This window comes from Anguilla anguilla, chromosome 5 (assembly GCF_013347855.1).
Source record: "Anguilla anguilla isolate fAngAng1 chromosome 5, fAngAng1.pri, whole genome shotgun sequence".
NCBI classification, from domain to species: Eukaryota; Metazoa; Chordata; class Actinopteri; order Anguilliformes; family Anguillidae; genus Anguilla; species Anguilla anguilla.
The window spans coordinates 36,901,794-36,920,775 of NC_049205.1; the positions used below are offsets into that span (position 1 = coordinate 36,901,794).

Below are 18,982 nucleotides of genomic sequence, written 5' to 3' on the forward strand. Positions count from 1 at the left end.
GTGTTAATGAAAACAGAAAAGTCAGTTTTCTATGGTTGGTTTCCCATGTTTGATTTTAGTTTCGGAAAGTTAATTCAGCTGTATCTGAATAAATTGGAATTCCTCTGATTAACCATGGGGGTTGCATTAACTTTATTTATTTATTGGGAGGTTTTTTTCTTTGGTAATGCTTTTGTATCACTTGCAAAAACGAACAAAGTGAATATATAAATTCATACAAACACAACGTGGTAAAAAATGCTGTAAAAAAAAACAGTGGAAAATTGAAAATGCATAAATGCATTTGAATTTCAAAATACGTGGAATGGGAAGTCAGGAAAAGGAAAGGGCTTTATCATAAAAGCAGTCCTCTTCATTCTTTCCACCTATGAATGTTCTTCCCAAAATCTTTAGACAAAGAGTAGCTTTAGACAAAAGTAAAACGTTTGAATGGCAAAATCAACTGAGAAAGTGTGAACGAAGGACGTAGAAATGGAGCACTGTAGAGCAGTTGATTTTTGATTATATACATATATATATGATATTGATTTATTGGTTTAAATAGGCCTACTGTACTTACAGTTACTATTTTCAACTTACTATAACTATTATGATATTTCAAACCTTGAACTGTGAAGATTTAAGATTCCTGTGTTAATGAAAACAGAAAAGTCCGTTTTCTATGGTTGGTTTCTTTCCACCTATGAATGTTCTTCCCAAAAAGATCTTTAGACAAAGAGTAGCTTTAGACAAAAGTAAAACGTTTGAATGGCAAAATCCAACTGAGAAAGTGTGAACGAAGGACGTAGAAATGGAGCACTGTAGAGCAGTTGATTTTTGATTATATACATATATATATATGATATTGATTTATTGGTTTAAATAGGCCTACTGTACTTACAGTTACTATTTTCAACTTACTATAACTATTATGATATTTCAAACCTTGAACTGTGAAGATTTAAGATTCCTGTGTTAATGAAAACAGAAAAGTCAGTTTTCTATGGTTGGTTTCCCATGTTTGATTTTAGTGTCGGAAAAGTTAATTCAGCTGTATCTGAATAAATTGAATTCCTCTGAATTAACACATGGGGGTTGCATTAACTTTATTTATTTATTGGGAGGTTTTTTCTTTGTTAATGCTTTTGTATCACTTGCAAAAACGAACAAAGTGAATATATAAAATTCATACAAACACAAAACGTGGTAAAAAATGCTTTAAAAAAAACAGTGGAAAATTGAAAATGCATAAATGCATTTGAATTTCAAAATACGTGGGAATGGGAAGTCAGGAAAAGGAAAGGGCTTTATCATAAAAGCAGTCCTCTTCATTCTTTCCACCTATGAATGTTCTTCCTAAAAAGATCTTCAGGAATTTAGTGTGAAGGTTCTAGGGGGAAAACCTTTTAAACATTATATTCAAATGAACCCCACGTCTCCGTTGAAGGGTTTTGAACCATAAACTATGGCATAAAAGCACTGTAGTCAGCAGACCAACTGTACAGGACTGTGTGATCACTTGTTTGTAAATGTTGTGCAACCAAAACAAGGATTGACAAATTGACTGAAGTTGCGGGGTATTTCACAAAGTAGGATTACTGAGTTAGCTGGATAACTGCACTGAGTAGAACCCGGAGCAGCTCTTTTTGCTTCAGTCCATGTTCCAGATTTAGGAGGGTTCTGGGATAACTGCTCAGTGCAGTTATCCAGTGCAGTCATCCAGATAATTCAGTAATCCTGCTTTGTGAAACAGGGCCCTGGTCTATTGGGTCTCAGTCAATCCAACTGAATCTGTGTCCCGGCCTTTGCTTTTCCTGTCCTGTTCTCATTTCTGGTACCACCCCGTCTCCAGGCCAGAGACTGTGCCGGCTGTGCGCTGTTGGCTGTGCTCTGTTGGCCGTGTGGTTTCAGGAGAAAAGCAGGACCTTCTGCAGAGCCCTGCGCAGCGGCTGCGGCTTCTCCTGCGGCCTGCCGTCGGGGATCATGCCCGCGCTCCTTTCGGCGCTCAGCCGGACGCCCGGCCGCCCGGCCCTCACCACCTGCAGGCCGGACTGGGTCACGTTTCGGCAGAAATCGACCTGCACGGCGGCCAGGCTGTCTCCATGGGCGACCACGGCGTGCAGGAGGGAGTCGGTGATCCGCACGCAGTTCTCCAGCCGCAGGCTGCGCAGTCGCCTGCAGCTCTGCAGGACCAGCACCACGTCCTGGTCCTCGATGTGGCCGCAGCCGGACAGGGTCAGGGACAGCAGGTTGGGGCACCTGAGGGGAGAGAGAGAGAGAGAGAGAGCACGTGGCTGAAGAAACTGATCTCACAGGGTATGGTCAGGCAAGGCCTGTGTAACAGAAACAATACAGGATATACAATCCCACCCCCAGATGCAGATGTCATAATCATCCACACAATGTTTCTTTATGTAGCTCAATGTTTTATTTATTATTGCATTGTTACTCACTCACACGTTGTAAGCTGATGTAGGGCACGCTGCCTGGCAGATAACAAAGAAGCTAGCGTCAGTTATTCCACTTGGGCAGCCAAGGATCATTGTCACCAGGAGGGCTGCCGTGATAAATGTGGTGATGTAATGGTGGCACTGTGACAGAATGATGCATGCTGCAGCCTCTTTGAATCCCGAAGCTGGCGTCATATTGCAGCTACCCATAAAGACCTGCACCTGAGCAACAGCTGACTATGCCGTGTGCCAATCAAAATTGTAAACAACGTGGAGGTGTACTGTTTGTGAAACAGTATGCTCAGTGACAACAGAAGACAGGACACAAACATGATCGGTGTGCAGAACCGACAGGCTGTGATCTCTTTACCAGGGTTGGGGTCATCCCACTTCGCTCAATTCAGCAAATGAATTGAAATCCAATTAATTAACTGGAATGTCCCCATAGAACAATATGTAAATTATTCAGTTCATGAATTGAATGTCTGTCAATCCTAAATTGGAAATGGAATTGACCTGCTCTGTATCACTCGTTAAAACAAGGGTCTGCAGTCCTGCTCCTGTAGAACCATCAGATCTGCAGCTTTTCAATGTCACTCAAACTCAGAGCAGGTGATTACGCTCTAAACTCACCACACCTGGTGTCTTGAGTCTCAATTGGTTCTTTTTTTAAGGTGCACACAAAAACCAAGAGACCCTGTGGCTCTCCGGGACCAGGGTTGCAAGGCTGTGCTTTAAGAAGGATTGTTCAAAAGTGCTTTTTCCATGGCACAGTCCTTATGGGTTTTGGTGGTATCACAGGGCAAATATATAATGTTTTCCCCAAAATTTTTTGATTTGCTATTTTCACAATGAGTGAGCAATTTAAGTGATAGATTGGCCAAAGAGTCCACACATCTTGTCCTCTAGATCTTTACTGACTGCAGACTGAATAGAAATCACCAATACCTGCAGACACTGCAGCCCTCCAGGACAAGCTTTACGCCCCTCATGTAGTCAGCTTAGGGTTTATCCAATTTGTAATGGAAGTGCTGCCCCCTTCTGGGGGAAAACCTGGCAGTCTGGTGCACGTGAGAGTCCGTGCGGCTGATGGCAGAAGCTTAAGGATGTCATTCACTCCGACTGATGTGGATTATGTAAAGTGTTACGTAATCCCACTACTTTTATCCGCATGCGAGGCAAAAACACATTCACATTCTTTATTACAAGGTGGGTGGGGGTTGGGGGTGGAGTCGGCATGGGGGCATGTGCCGTGAAGGGGCGTGTATGGGGGGGGGAAATCCATGAAAAAACAGAGAGAGAGGCAGGGGTCTATTTTTATGAGCAGGCTGACAGATTTGTGCTTTCAGGATCTCCAGCTGTGTTTTTACAGAGGTAGGTTTTTTTCAGTGTAGTGCACTTACATGCGCACGGCATCTTTATCTTTCATCATTACATAATAATGCCCCTCCCCATCCGACCCCTACCCTCGCTTGGGCTCAGGGATTATTAAGATGCACATGCATTTCACTGGCAGAGCGAGAACTTGGTCAGCCATGCCTAAAGCCAAGAGGGACAAGCATATACCCTTCAAACATCTGTGTATACACACACAACTACACACAGACACACACACACACACGCACAAACGCATGCCTACACAAACAACTACACCTCATAGTGCACATCACCTTGAGTGAGTTAGTTCAGAAGGTATTTTGGAGAGGAAGCCAGTATAATGAAATGGCATAATAGCAATGAAATTAAAAAGCCCATCTTTTGATCTTTGTTGAAACCATTTTTAAACAGTTTCCAACCATTTTATGGTTGAAGTACATAAACAGAAATCGCAAAAAATAGTGCTAATGATTTGTTCATGATCCTTAACTTCTTGTTCACTATAAGCGTTGACTAAAATTCAACAATGTATACAATTTCTGTTAATAATAAATAGGGTCACCAGTTTGTCTCCGCTTGTATTTTTGCATGGTACTTCAGTCCTCCGCCAACTAGAGGTTGCGATGGCCTCTTTCTCATGCCACTTCTCAAACAATTATCCCATGTCACCACCCTAATCAAGGTTTGTAAAGTAATTGCCGCTAATTAAGCAGACAATGATTGAAAGCAATGTTTGCAAGAGACACTCTTGTGTTAAATTCAATTCTAACAGTGCGGTTGGAAAACCAACAGTTTCTGGTCCCCGAGGGGTGTGATTTGAGTAACAGGGCCCGGGAGGATAACCATTGAAATGCAAGTTTATATTCTGGCAGGACACATGGTGTACACACACTGGTGGCCATAATTATCCATCCATCCATTATCTTTACCTGCTTATCCTGGGCAGGGTCGCAGGTGGTGCTGGAGCCTATCCCACCTTGCATTGGGTGAGAGGCAGGAATACACTCTGGACAGGCCACCAATCTCTTACAGGGCACACACACCATTCACTCACACACACTCATGCCTATGGGCAATTTAGAATCTCAAATTAGCCTCCCGATATGTCTTTGGACTGTGGGAGTACCCAGAGGAAACCAACGCGGACATGAGGAGAGTATGCAAACTCCACACAGAAAGGCCCAGGCCAGATTCAAACCCAGGGTGCAATTGTAGAGGCGACAGAGCTACCCAACGCACCATCGTACCACCCTGGCTGCAATTATAAGCATCACATTTCCAACACAATTTCCAACCAGGTTCTTGGTGCAATCCCTCCGTTGGCTGATAGAGGGAGTTTCAAAAAGACATGCTACCACAGGTTCACAGCTGGTAAGCTCATCAGGATGTCAGTCAGGATAAGAAAACCCTTGCACACTGTCTCATATATCCAAACAACTGCAGAGTACTGTTACTACAGCTGCCAACAGGGCAAATGTCTAAGGTGTAACACTGGTTTGGTTAACACCTATATTTTCCTAAGTCTACCACTGGTTTGCCCACTAAACAGGATCAAACATATCTCAAAAGTTGTTGCAAAATATTGGCAGCCTTTTTGAGTTAATATAGCCTTTAAGGCAAACCACAGCAAAACTTGAATACTGTAGGCCCAGGAAAAGCATATGCAATATATATAGTCTGTGCGCATGTCCGGGTAGACTTCATGCTGAGGACACAGTGAATATGATGAACCGGCGAGGTGGATTTTAGATCAATATGCTTGCACAGTATGGCCTTTAAAAATGAGCAGTATTTGAAAGCTCCATTCTATGCAGAATGGAATACACTCTAACCACTTCAGATAATCCACGCTCACTGAAAATCTCTGCTTGGCAATGTTCATTGACTTCATGCCACACAACTGCCAGAAACAGATTGTTTCTGTTTTTTCATTTGTTTACACATTACATTTTCGAGAGGCCTGTGAATAGTTATCGCGCTGTAGCAGGGTTACACGTATCCTGCCACTGCTTACTGAAGCTTGGAAAAAACATTTTTCTGTAAGTGCATCATGCAATGCAATGATGACGTCTGACACTTATGTGATACACATCAAAACAAAACTCACAATTTGTAAAAATTAACCAAATGTTTTTTATCGCCATGTTTGCTCCATGAATAGAAATGATTTGTCAGTGTCAGGAAGGCATACGCAGATTGTACGCAAAACTACTTACGATCATGTCGGAAACAATGGGTAAGTCTGAAGTGTAATGTTTTCTCTATAATCTGTGTACTATGATATATACTCTGCTCTGCAATTACTGTACAGTCAGGTACTATTATGACAATTTGGAGTAGCATGAGAGTAGTGAATGGGGGCAAATTTTCATTAAATCATTTAAATTATGTTTAATTGTCTCTTTCTATCCCAAACCAGATTTCCAATATCCCTCTCAGATGAAGTGAATCTCTGAGGAGACATCTGTGGCTGCACCACTCCATGGCCAATCAGTGACACTATATAAATGGATGACAGGATGCCGCTATTTTCAACGAGTGAGATTGGAGGCCAATCTTATCACTTCAAAGCAAAACCCTGACTGCTGGGAGCCCCTGCTGGCTGGAGGCCTAAATAACACTCTACACTGTGTTAACTTCTCCTTTCACAGCCTTGCTTTTTCCCCGAAAAGTGTGGGTAGGTGTTTAGGTTTTATTTCTTGGTTTTGGATTGAACAGTTGTTTTTGTAAGCTCAGGAAAACTCTGGCACAGCAAACCACCCTGTGACAGTGCTGAAAAGTACGGTGGCTCTGAAGTGCAAAACACAAAAACAAGAAGAAAACGCAAAAACATAAACTTTCAGCCCTGAGGCGCAGGTGCAACATACAAAAACAAAAAGGAGCGGTCCTGAGGTGCAGATGCAACATACAAAAACAAAAAAGTGCAGCCCTGAAGTGCAAAACACAAATACAAAAAGAAAATGGCAAAAACAAAACTTGCAGCCCTGTAATGCATATACAACATACAAAAACAAAAAGGAGCAGCCCTGAGGTGCAAGCAGCCTGAGGTGCAGTGCAAAACACGAGCATACAAAAACTAGCAGCCCTGAGGTGCAGATGCAACATACAAAACAAAAACTAGTAGCCCCGAACTGCAAAACAGTGCACTTCGGGCTACTAGTTTTTGTTTTTGTATGTTGCATCTGCACCTCAGGTCCACTCCTTTTTTGTTTTTGTATGTTGCTTCTGCACCTCAGGGCCTGTTTTTGCGTTTTTGCATTTTGTTTTTGTGTTTGCACTTCAGAGCCACCGTAGAAATGGGTGCCTGGTTTCTGCATTGACACCACCATCACTGCTCCTCTCAGATAAGCTTTCCAGACACTCAGTAGAAGTGACATCATAATATGATACCAACAGATTGTCTGAACAGACACAGAAAGAAGAACTCTAACGTTTAAATCTTTTTATAAAATAACGTAATGTGTATTTTAACTTTTTTTTAGATAGATATCTATTAATATGCTTTCCACATCTGAATAACTACCTCTGCTATTATCATAATAGTGATCATATTCCTATTTATGGTACCATAATTATTTTCATAAAGCATATCCATTTTGTCCAGCATGGAAAATGTAGCTCTATAGGCCACACAGCGATGACATCCTCCAGTGAAAACATGTTGTTTTAAATCTGCCTCAGACCGCTATGCATCCCCTCTGTGACTGACACACAGCAATCCCTTTGCATCCTTTTAAACAGCATTTTCCTACGAATAAGAATGCGACAACCCAATCATTCATATTTCAAAATCATATTAGCTTTGGTTTCAACGAACAGCTTTAAGATTTTGCCACAGGTGAATCAAAAAACAATCTTCAAATTACTCTGTTTTATTTAGGAGGTGATTCGCTATAAGGTAGTGGCCTTATTTAGCCGATTATTAGCTATATTTCTGAGTGCTATGTGGTTACAATAAATCCCTCTGCCACTTATTTCCATGCTGCTACCCCTCAGTCTTCTCTAGCACCTGCTTGTGAATGGTGCTGTAATATTGTCCACTGAGTATCCCCTGCACGTGCTGGTTGATTGACAGGACCCACAGATTCACGCGAACAGTGGGTCTCTGTATTGGATTGAGCTGGGACAGCTGTATTCAGCAAACCTAATATGTAACACAGGCTTCTGCTGTCGACACATACACAACAAATTCAACAGGATTTAATTTGTCCATGGTATGGTGAGGACTTCTTAAAACGATGATTGACATACTAGGCTCGTCAGAATTCACTTAATTATTTATTTCCTCTTATAAAGAGGAAGGAAGAACCACACATTCATTTTACATGCGAGTACATTTTGAACCTTTAAAAGTAGCAGTCTGCTGACTGGAGTTAGGCCTGAAAAAGACTTGCGGGTGAAACCAAGCACCCTCTCACTAACCAAGCGTGCTATCTCTTTTCATTCCTGCTGTACCAAGATAGCAATGAATCTTTGACCAGACCACAGATCCTTTCAATTTCCATTCTATTTCAGAATTTTCTCTTTTGAGTGCGCAGTTTGCAGAGTTAGCTCTTACAATTTAGATACATTTAGATTTTAAAGGCATGTGAGTTCTCTTTGCATTAAGCAGGTTTAAAAACGTGTAAAAGCATCTAACATTAAGTGTGTCTGAAACAGGTGACAAAAACAGCCAAGCCTCGCCCTGCTAATGACAAGAAGGAAGTAGAGAATGAAAAGATTGAGGAAGAGGAAGGGGAAAGGGAGAGGCACAGCAGGAAGAAGGTGGACTGTGAAGACGGAGAAGAAAGCCGCGAGCGATGCTCACCTCTTACACACGCGTGCCAGGAAAGCGCTGACCACGCCCTCGTGCTTTCTGCAGATGTCCTTCTGGAAGGGCGTCTTGGCCCAGTCCTCGATGTTGCACACTTTGACCCGGCTGGAGTGCCAGCACACGGACAGGTGGCGCAGGGCGGGCCCCAGGACGTAGTTGTTCCTCTGGAGCTCGCAGGGGGCGTGGAAGCGGAGCAGCGGCCAGAGGGCGGGGTCCAGGAACACTTCCCGGAGCCCCCGGCACGTGAGCGACAGGCTGCGCCGCCCATCTTTGTCCAGGAAGGAGAAAAGATGGAGCAGGCACTCCCTGTTTAGCTCCGTGATCAGCATCACAGCAAGCAGAGAGAGAGAGAGAGAGACAGAGAGAAGGAGAGAGAGAAAGAGAAGGAGAGAGAGAGAGAGAGAGAATTCGAAGGAATAGTTGAGTAAAAAGGAGAAGGTGACAGAAGGATGGAGAGGAAGAAAGTAAGAGAGAGAAAGAAGGAGAGAAAAAGAAAGAGACTAAGAGAAGGACGATGAGAGAGGCCTCCTTCCAGAACCAGGAGACCCTGCCGCCTCAGAGCCAGGATGTTGGAGTGCTGGTGACAGAGAGGCCTGTGGCTGCGCCCCCCAGCAGGGCTGAGCCAGGAGCTCCCGTGCACATATAAGGCCGTAGGACGGGCGGCTATTTTGGGAAGACAACTGGCAGCGTGACTCAAAAATTTGAATGTGTGTGTGTGTGCCCCGCGGACACCCTTATTCCCCGGCTGTGGACAGCTGGTTGGCTGCTGTTTACCAACAGAGGGAGGAACGCCTTTCCAATGAAGCGTGGGGGGGGGGGGGGGTGAGCAGCCACATTTTACAATAGCATTTACAGGTCACCAGCAGGAAGGAAACCATAACACCCAGTGCGGATTGTGTGGAACATGTTACCCTTATGTTCTCCCCCCATTAGCACGTGGGGGAGAGTGCTTCTTTCTTTTCAGTTACCCGCTAAATTGGTGTTATTGAGTTTGTTAGATTTGTAAGATTCTTAAGGTGTTGTGATTTATAAAGTGTACACTGCTTTTGAAGTTTGTGAGGTGTGTATGATTTCTGAGGTATGTATGATGTGTGGAGTATGTAGGCCTTGTGAGGTGTGTATGATTTCTGAGGTTTGTATGGATTGTGAGGTGTGAAGAGTTTATAGTGTGTAGATTTGTGAGAAGATTATGGTTTGTCAGGTATCTATGGTTTGTAGTGTGTATTTTTGTGAGAAGAAGAGAATGATTTGTGAGGTATGTATGGTTTGTTTTGAATGAGTAGTTAAGAATATATAGTTAACAGCCTGTAAAATAGTAGTTTCTTTGCCCAGCTTATGGGCAGTAAAACATTTTAAATTGCTCTTTAATGTCAGTATCTTCCACAGTGAGAATATTTGTCTCTGGGTTTTCCCCCCAGATGTTAAGAGAATCCGGCGCATGCGAATCCTGCTGACCCCAGTGTCAGTACATGCAGAACTCGGGAGTGAACTGTACAGAACACTCTGACCTCAACTCACTCCCTAATAAGAGTGCGGAAAGGAACAGGTCAAAGGTCTGACAGGCAGCACAAAAACACACACACACACACACACACACACACATATTTATACCAAAACATACACAGACATCCTATCACATGTGTGCATACACAAACAGACACACTCATAAATGTATACATTCACAAATAAATGAACACACGCACAGACAGGCAAAATGCTAAATCAAAGAACACATGCTAGCTTTATTTCTGATCCTTTGGCCAGTGAACAGGGGTGGTACCAACAGATGATCCTGTTATGGCAGGGCTGGTGTTTGTCACACTGGGTCACTGCTTGTCCCCTGTGACACCAAACATAATTTATGGTTTGTGCCTTTGCAGCAGCATGGTGTCTCCTGTTCTGAGTGACACAAGCTTCTTGCACAGCTGTGGTAAGAACTCAACAGAAGAACATAGCTGCAAGCAGCGATGTCTAGGGCCAAGCACCAAGGGTGAGCCGCAGAGCATTGAGTGCTATTCATATCTTTCTGCGATTTCTGAAAAATCATTAATGAAATTATGCAACAATTTAGTTGCCTTCATATCACAGTTGTGCTGCTGGGGTGCACGGCATGCTGCAATGGGAGTGGGAGAGAAGGAGAATATGCAAGCTCCAGTGCCTCATTCCTCCCAGCCCAACCCCATTTGCCCTTCTGGAGCAAAAGTGCCCCTTTGAGTTGCTGATTTTTTGCCCCATTGCCTGCTTTTTTTTTTTTTGCTAAATTGAAATTACAGTCCTGCGGCCATATTTTGATGTATCAAAATGTCCTTCACAATTTAACACAGTGACATGCCGTAGATCATGCATGTCAAATTTGATGAGAATCAGGCATACATGGTAGAAGTACAGAAACGTTTGGTAAAATGATTTTTTTAAATGTTGTTAAAAAAATCCAATATGATGCACAATATGGATTCTATGATATTATTAATTCAGAATGAGGAGGTCGACATGTGAAACGAGCTGGCCGTAATCATTTTTTCAATGTTGCAATTTTGCATGTGGCACTGCAGCACCACCTAGAGCGTCAGTTGTGTGGGTATCATGCATAATGAATGGGCAAGCATACTGGACGTGCCTGCCGAGCTCTTGAGCATGGGAAATGAGGGAAAATTGGGGGAAGCGAGGAGCAGAAGAAAAATAAAAAGAAGAAAAATAAGAATCCTAGAAAAAACAGTAGGGGTCCTACGCACCCTTGGTTTTTTTTACTCTTTCACTCAAAGAGTCCACTCACCCTGTTTTTAAAGCCTAAATGGAAAGGAAACAGAAAAACCTGCTGACTCTGCAGTTCTCCAGGACCTGAAATTAACACCATTTGCACTGGCACCTGTTGAGGAAATTGGGGGAGCTAATGCACCAAAAAAGAGTGGGATTTCAGTAAAATGAGTTCCCATGCCCTGGTGTACAGTAACTATTGTCCTTCTCTGTGGACACCACATTCTTTGATTGGTTCAAAAGCTGGGAAATAATAGGTGATGCTACAAACAGCTCTTTGTACTCTTTTTAACCCGTGAGGTTCATGGAGCCTCATTCTCCCAGCGCTCATGTTGTGTCCTGCCACTGTCGAATCCTGGTGATAGGAGACTAACGTCACTGGCTCAGATCTGCAAAGAATAGACTATAGGGTCCCGCCTGTACTCAACACAATGGAAAAATATTTTCCCTTGTAAGAACATTTGACCTACGTTGCCTTGTCTCAATAATGACAGATTTTGGATTTTAAGAAAGAATAATCCTGGTATGCAAAGTAATATGACAAATTTATATTGATCACATGCATCTCATATTGAGTTAGATGTCAGATATAGGAAGTAAATTATGTCCAATTGTAAACGTATGTGATAAATAGCCACAGCATTGCAACTCGCAGTGGGTTGGATAAAGGTGTCAAACTTTGCTCATTTTATTGAGATTTTATTGAGACAGAGGTCATTTTAGGGGTCCTTGAGTTTTGGAATCCCTGGGCTAGATTTATGCCAAGTACCCTGATATCACTCAGAGAGATTGTTGAAGGATTGAAAGATTATTTTTGGTTAAGACTGCACAAACTTTAATGACAAGAACAAAGTCTGTGCATAATCATGTTGTTGCATTGCAATTAGCATCCAATGTGCAGTTCTAATGGACACTTAATGTATTACTGTATGCTTTTGTGTTCACCGCTCTCAGAAATCCTTGGCGATTCTTAGATGATTGCTGACTGAGGTGGGCCACAAAGTGCTTTGGTTGCCATGGCGAACGCTGTTTAGAGCAGGTGATCCGAAGTGATCCCTCTGTGTAAATGTCGCTGTAATAAAAAAAAAACACAGATGCGGGTATCTAGAATATGACACGAGGCGGCTTAATTCTCTAAGTTGTGCCATTGCATGAACATAAAAATGAAGCACAAGTGTTCCTACACTAATTTAAATATTTTACTCAAGTGAAATGTGACTCCCTCTCCTTCTGATTTTCCTAGGAGCACCCCCCCTCATATTTTGACTTGTGACTTGTGACGCAGTTGTTTAATGTCACATCACTCAACTGGAGATTTGCAGAGTTAGCTTAGGGCCCATGATACTGAAAGAGCCTCAAAGCAGAAGTTCAGATCCAGGATCAGGTCTCCTCAATATGCATCTCTCTCTGCAACCTTATCCATTATGATCTAGAAGGCAAAACTGATCAAAACTCCTGCCCTCAGATGCTTTATGATTATGGGCCTAGGTCAAGATACTGCGCTTTTTTAAAAGAATATAGCAGTACCCCCACAAGGAATTTGAAACCAGCAACTCTTGGCAACCAGCCCAGTTCCTTACTGACTATTAGCTCACCGCTGCCTAATTAATAAATAACTTGCTACTAGAGCGACTTCTGAATACCTTTTCCGGAAGATTGTCATTTAGGGCAGGATTATCCTGTCTGACTCATGTCTTTATGAGCCACTGAGCCTGTCAATCAGCCATGTCTTTATTAAGGTACGTTGACATTAGCACTCATGCAATGGCTGGATGACATGACGAACACCAATCATATCTGAGGGGAGGTTGTAAGGGGGTTTTCGATATTGCATAATAACTAGAGACCGATCCGGGAATGGGTGAGGTTTTGATGCAATGCAGGAAACTGGTTATTTACAGGCAGTAAAAAATTGTATTCCATTAGACTTGGCAGAAGTGTAAAGCACAATGTGAACATATCATAATTTATGAGTACCATAGGCTCCTTAATGGACACAGTGAGTCAGAAGTCAAGACTTGCCCATTAGTCTAGAAAAGGGCTGTCTAATTCTGTTCCAGGAAATCTACCATCCTGTAGGTTTTCATTTATACCCTAATTGGCATGCCAGTTTATACTAACTAGCAGCTCAACAAGATCTCAAGCTGTTGAATGAGGTGTGCTTTATTAGGGTTTGGTGTGAAAGCACACAGGACAGTAAATCTCCAGGAACAGGTTTAGGCAGCCCTGGTCTAAAAGGTCACCACAATGCTGCATTGGATGAACTAAGAGTGCTCCCTACTGGCTCACCAGTGCAACTCCCAAACATAAGATTTCACATCGTTTGTCCTCTTCATTAGGAAGGGCTGTACTACCTCTACTTCCTCTGCAGCAGATTCATTCTTCATTTTAAAATGTGCATCTCCCCACAAAATATACAACTCACAAAATTGGTCAGACAGCTACATCTAGTGGTAAAACCTGGTTTTATTTTTAAAGGTTTGATGCAACTACTTTACGAGAAATAGTATCATTAATTGGATAGCCCTATGTGTCTGTAAATGCTTGTACTTATTTATCAGTTTATGGGGAGAAGAACATTGTATGTGTGTACTCCATAAACCTAGACTACGGACTAAAGTAGGCTATATGAAATATGAGTGTTTGTGGTCATGTCTTTCAGAAATATTGAACTGGAGAAAAGTATTGTAAAAGAACATTTATTTTTCACAGCAAGAATATAATACATTATTTACATTCATCTTTACACACTGAGTATCTACATGTAGGTCTAACCAAATGAAAATGATTTCTCATTCGTGGATATTTTTGATCCTGTGGTTTTGAAGTAACAGCAAAGTGGCAATGGATGATTCGGTAATCTTCTACTGTACACGTCAAGCTGAAAAAAGAAAAGGATTTATTATTTTTCAAGTCGGCAGCATATAACTGCAGGATAAATGCTTGAATCAAAATGGTTTACACGTACTTTTGTGAAATGAGTTTTGAAATTCTTGTTCAAAGCTTCTCTGATCTCTTCACCTCCTAAAAACACACACACATACACACAACCATTAGCGTTCGATGACAAAATTAACACCCGTCTGCTTTTTGTCAAAACATAAACCCGCCCAGCCCAGCTTATCAAAATAACTGACACTCACAATTAACCTTACTGGTGGAAGAGTTGTCACTTCATCAAGAAAGGCGGTATTCATGTAACCTTCACTCAAATAGGAGTCCTCATCAGAATCATCCACATCCATGTTGAAGGTTTCTCTCATCTTCTCTGGCATCAAAATGTCCAGTATAACCACCACTGCACCAATAAGAAAGCACAGCACACCTGCCAAGAGGCCCGAATTCTTCAGTCTCATTTATGTTACTAATATTCACAAGCCAATATTAGCAATTACTTTTTAAAGCTCTCGATGTGTAGGCATGTTTTTTCTTGAATTACATCAAATGTACTGTACATATATGTAATTCATTTACAGTGGCCTATACAGAATACACAGTATAAAATGTATAAGTGCAACATAAGCAGTCCTGAAATAATTTTATAAAAATGTACCAAATTGCAGGATTTTTTGGATTGTATAGCGTAATCATTAAGACATTGACAGTGTGAAACAAATGCAAAAATGAAATAAAGCAAGGGTCTGAAATTCTGATTCTGGAGGGTCAAAGAGGATGCTAGCATCAGTTTACACCTTAAAAATCAGCTATTAGCTTTGACCCAAGAATCCAGGCGAGGCAAGTTAACTGTGTAATCAAAAAGACTGCTAAATTCAGCAAGGAATGACGGTCTTTTTTTTTTACCTGTGGCAAGGGACAACCAGAATGAGATGCTGAAACTGATCTGAAAGGAAGCAGTCCCTATGGTGAAACTGCAGGCTGGGATGTTCTGTATGGTGGCAAAGGAGGCCAGGGAGAAGAAGATGAAGGTTCCCGTGGCAACCATCATGTACCCAGCATACAGGATGACTGGCAGGCTAAACAGGATGTTGGCAACTAGCCAGCAGCAGAATGCTGTCCTGCAAAAGGTGGAAACAAGAGCAGAGGGGGTTTATGCATTGGAATGTAACAGGAGTTCACAGGGAGTATGAAGAACAAAACTGCATTCATTTCTAATTGCTGAAATTAATGTCCAGTTGTTCCCCAGTAGTGGAGTAATAATAATAATAATAATAACAATAATAAAAGTACTTGTGATAGAGCAACAATAGTGAAGTAGTAAATAAAAAAACAAAACAATTTATACAGAAATTATGCAGTTATAATTATACCCTTACTAAAAGCAAGTTTTAAAAAAAAGTGCATTCCCAAGAGTCTTAACCGCTCAAATATCAGGCAATGAATTCAATAGCAGCCGTAACGGCCACAGGCATGATCGTACCACATGGTGGCGGAAGCGTATCGGCCAGAGTATCTGTACAGGTAGTAGAGGCCACAGGGGCTGTCGAGGGTGAACTTTTCAGCGATGTACAGGATGGGGTTGGGGAGCCCCCTCTCCAGGGCATCAGTGTAGTCCTTGTCTAAAACATCTGTCCAACTGAACTCTTCATTGTAGTCTATCGTCTCATTCAGCTGCTCCAACGGGTCACCTGTAGACACAGGGCATGCATGCAAGTGAACTTCATATTGTGATTTTAATACGTTGATGGAATAGCTATTCTACCAGTTCTCTGGAGACAAAATGCCATCTGCCATTGGTGTATCCTCAGCCCTTTGATAATTGAGAAGGAAAAATGTTTATTCTGATCCATAAAAAATTGTGACTATATCAATGTCTGCATCTGTACCGCATTAACATTCTCCCTGCTAGTGACAGATTAATCAGTATTATCTATGCATATAAAGAAGGAATCTACTTATTCCTTTTCTTATTTCTCCTAACACATTCTTTTATAGATTTCATGAGGACCATGTTTCGCCCACTGAAGCCATTTGTAATATATTGAAGAATTTTGGCAGCAGTGTAGTACAATGAGTAAAGAACTGGTCTTGTAACCTAAAGGTGACAAGGTTTGATTCCCGGGTAGGAAACTGCCGTTGTACCATTGAGCAAGGTACTTAACCTACATTGCTTGAGTATATATCCAGCTGTATAAATAGATGCAATGTAAATGCTATGCAGAAGTTGTGTAAGTTGCTCTGGATAATAGTGTCTGCTCAATGCCTGAATAATGTACATATAGAATCAAAGTAGCAGCAGAATGCTGAAATAGTGTTTAAGCAAGCATGGCAAGGTCAAAGATTTACGCACACACACACACACACACACACACACACACACACACACACAATACCTTTCAGAGTGACGTTGATCCCTGACAGTCCTACATGCAGTCCCACCTCAGCGCTCACAAACGCACTGCTAAAGGACTTGTAAGTGGTGTTGGCCTTCACGCTGGCAGCAGCCCAGTCACTTGTGAAGTTTACCGCTAAATGGAACAGAAGGCCCATAATTCGTTACTTTAGGAAGTACACGGGCAAAGGACGGACAGACGGACTTGAGAAGCCAGCAGGACAGAACACCGCTCCTACCGGATAACAGCAGCAGTGCAGATTAACAGCAACTTTCATAATAGCTGCGTCCAGTGTCAATACCTGGAATTTATTTTGTGTATTTACTTCCCTGCTTCATTATGGTGTTCACAGGCCATGGTCTAGATCACACTAGTCAGTATTTCAATTTCATAACCTGTATTTCTGTATTAAAAATGTTATTGAATAATCCAAACAGCTGTACAAGGATAATTTGATGAATCGTTGATATTTTTGGTGTTGTTGATTAAAATCAGCTTTCACGGATCACGTTACATCTTAACACCACACAAAGCATACTGCGATTGCCTTCCAAAGTAATTGCAATACTGATGAAGTATTCCACAAATGTTCTACAATGGAAATAATGATAATACATTGTGAACCCAGCTATAGAGCGTAAGCACACTTTAATTGTCAAATTACTTTCATGTACACAAATCGAGGAGAAAGCAAATAAATGTATACATGTTTTACTTACCAACTATCACTGTGCCTATAAATAAACTGAGGGTCATTCTGAACATCCAGAAAAGTCTCTAAAAGGAAGAGAGGGTAGATAGAATCAAGCAGTTTAATTCTGCACTTCAAAATCTGTAAAGGAAATGTATTGCCAACTCCTTATCAAACTCAGAATTAGGCTATGCATGCACTTTGAATCACCCCAAAAATCTACATTATAGTTGTTACATTAATATGCAGTAGGCCTACTGGCACATTATGGAAACACGGAATTTATAAACACATTTTGACGATTAATGCAATATTTTCCATTTGTTTTGGTATAATAAATTTTATACGTAGTAAATGTAATATCGACATAAAACAAAAATGAAGAAATAATAAGCATTCGTGTTAAACAACTAACAATCATAACACTATCCTATATGTATTAATCCACGCCTACATAATCGAGCAGTCTAATATATCTTACTGTTGGAGATTTTATAATCGGCTTGAATATGTATTTCTTTTTCCCGTAATTTTATGTAAAATGATAATATTCACGTAAAGAAAACCTTATGTTACCACGTGTGGACAGGAAGATAACAGTTTCGAATACATTTTTACAGACCACAATTGCTACGAGAAACAGTAACAGAAGAAAGGGTGCGAATAAAAGTTTTAAGAGTACTAAACGACTTCTTTAAGCACAGCCTTTCCCCATATTTTGTGCCAGTACTGTAAATATTTTAAAAATAATAATAATACGAATGCCCATACAAATGTAGGCTAATCATTTCAACAAAATATAACAAAATTGCGTCGGCTACCACCTACAGCAGTCTACTTACAGCTTTGCCGCGTATCCCTGGGAGAACAACGATGAAAGTGGCGGCAGCAACAAGGAAGACCAGGATGACTGTCAGTAGTTTGAGATTGAAGATGAAGGGAGTAATTGTTTCGGGGTAGAATGGGTAAATGCCATCGTAGAATGTCATCTTTCCCCAGATCGCTGTCTAAGCCTAAAAGCACACGGTTGGCAAGGTGAGAACAGTGCTAATTTATATTCCTGTTACCGTCGAGACAGAAATGGACTAGACTAGGGATAGGCTACTCTCTTCGGGGACTGATTCAAACTAGGGAAACCCGATAAGTGAAAACTCTGGCCTGTCGGAGGCAATTAATCAAATAACTATCCGAAAGAAGAGCCAATTCATTTCACCTACCAGGATATACCATTGCTTAGTACTTGATAGATCTGCATTGATTAAACGATACAAAACAAAACGAGCCTACTACTCTGTAATATAGCGCATTTATACAAGCGGCTTAATACAATTACACACACACACACACACACACACACACATATATATATATGCAAGTATATTTCATGCGATACCCAATTGAACATGGATATTACATCTGTAGCCTATCCAATTAGTGTCTGGCTAGGACAACAGCTCATGCAGCGAATGGAAGTTTAAAAAAAAAAAAATAGGCTATATACTTAAGAATATATTAAGCGCATTATTCTGACAAATATTTTAACAACCCATGTGTCATTATCGCAAAACTACTTATATTATAAAGGCATACAGCACTTACCCGCAAAAGAATGTCAAAATATGAAAAT

General features: G+C 41.4%; 3 protein-coding genes across 5 annotated transcripts in view; 1 reads left to right on the forward strand and 2 right to left on the reverse strand.

The window, feature by feature from the left end:
* Positions 1 to 1,079: 1,079 nt before the first annotated feature.
* On the reverse strand, positions 1,080 to 9,251 carry fbxl22 (F-box and leucine-rich repeat protein 22). 2 transcript variants are annotated; one of them, XM_035417414.1, is made up of 2 exons: positions 8,614 to 9,251; positions 1,080 to 2,238 (listed from the first exon to the last, which is right to left on the reverse strand). In XM_035417414.1, the coding sequence occupies exons 1-2, from the start codon at positions 8,946 to 8,948 to the stop codon at positions 1,887 to 1,889; spliced, it is 687 nt and encodes a 228-aa protein (XP_035273305.1). In that variant the 5' UTR covers positions 8,949 to 9,251; the 3' UTR covers positions 1,080 to 1,886. The 2 variants fall into 2 exon arrangements, with proteins under 2 accessions (XP_035273305.1, XP_035273306.1); XM_035417415.1 differs by lacking the exon at positions 8,614 to 9,251 and adding an exon at positions 2,437 to 2,713.
* A 4,840-nt stretch (positions 9,252 to 14,091) lies between these two features.
* On the reverse strand, positions 14,092 to 18,982 carry LOC118227747 (dual oxidase maturation factor 2-like). 2 transcript variants are annotated; one of them, XM_035418594.1, is made up of 9 exons: positions 18,955 to 18,982; positions 18,198 to 18,368; positions 17,384 to 17,441; positions 16,665 to 16,799; positions 15,752 to 15,959; positions 15,175 to 15,389; positions 14,517 to 14,698; positions 14,342 to 14,397; positions 14,092 to 14,254 (listed from the first exon to the last, which is right to left on the reverse strand). In XM_035418594.1, the coding sequence occupies exons 2-8, from the start codon at positions 18,342 to 18,344 to the stop codon at positions 14,371 to 14,373; spliced, it is 972 nt and encodes a 323-aa protein (XP_035274485.1). In that variant the 5' UTR covers positions 18,345 to 18,368; positions 18,955 to 18,982; the 3' UTR covers positions 14,092 to 14,254; positions 14,342 to 14,370. The 2 variants fall into 2 exon arrangements, with proteins under 2 accessions (XP_035274485.1, XP_035274484.1); XM_035418593.1 differs by lacking the exon at positions 18,955 to 18,982 and having other exon boundaries at positions 18,198 to 18,435.
* The window catches only part of LOC118227745 (dual oxidase 1-like), a 30,068-nt gene continuing 29,402 nt past the window's right edge, over positions 18,317 to 18,982 (forward strand). The window contains exon 1 of the mRNA XM_035418587.1: positions 18,317 to 18,390. The gene's annotated coding sequence lies outside the window, so the exon portion shown is untranslated. The remainder of the gene's footprint in view (positions 18,391 to 18,982) is intronic.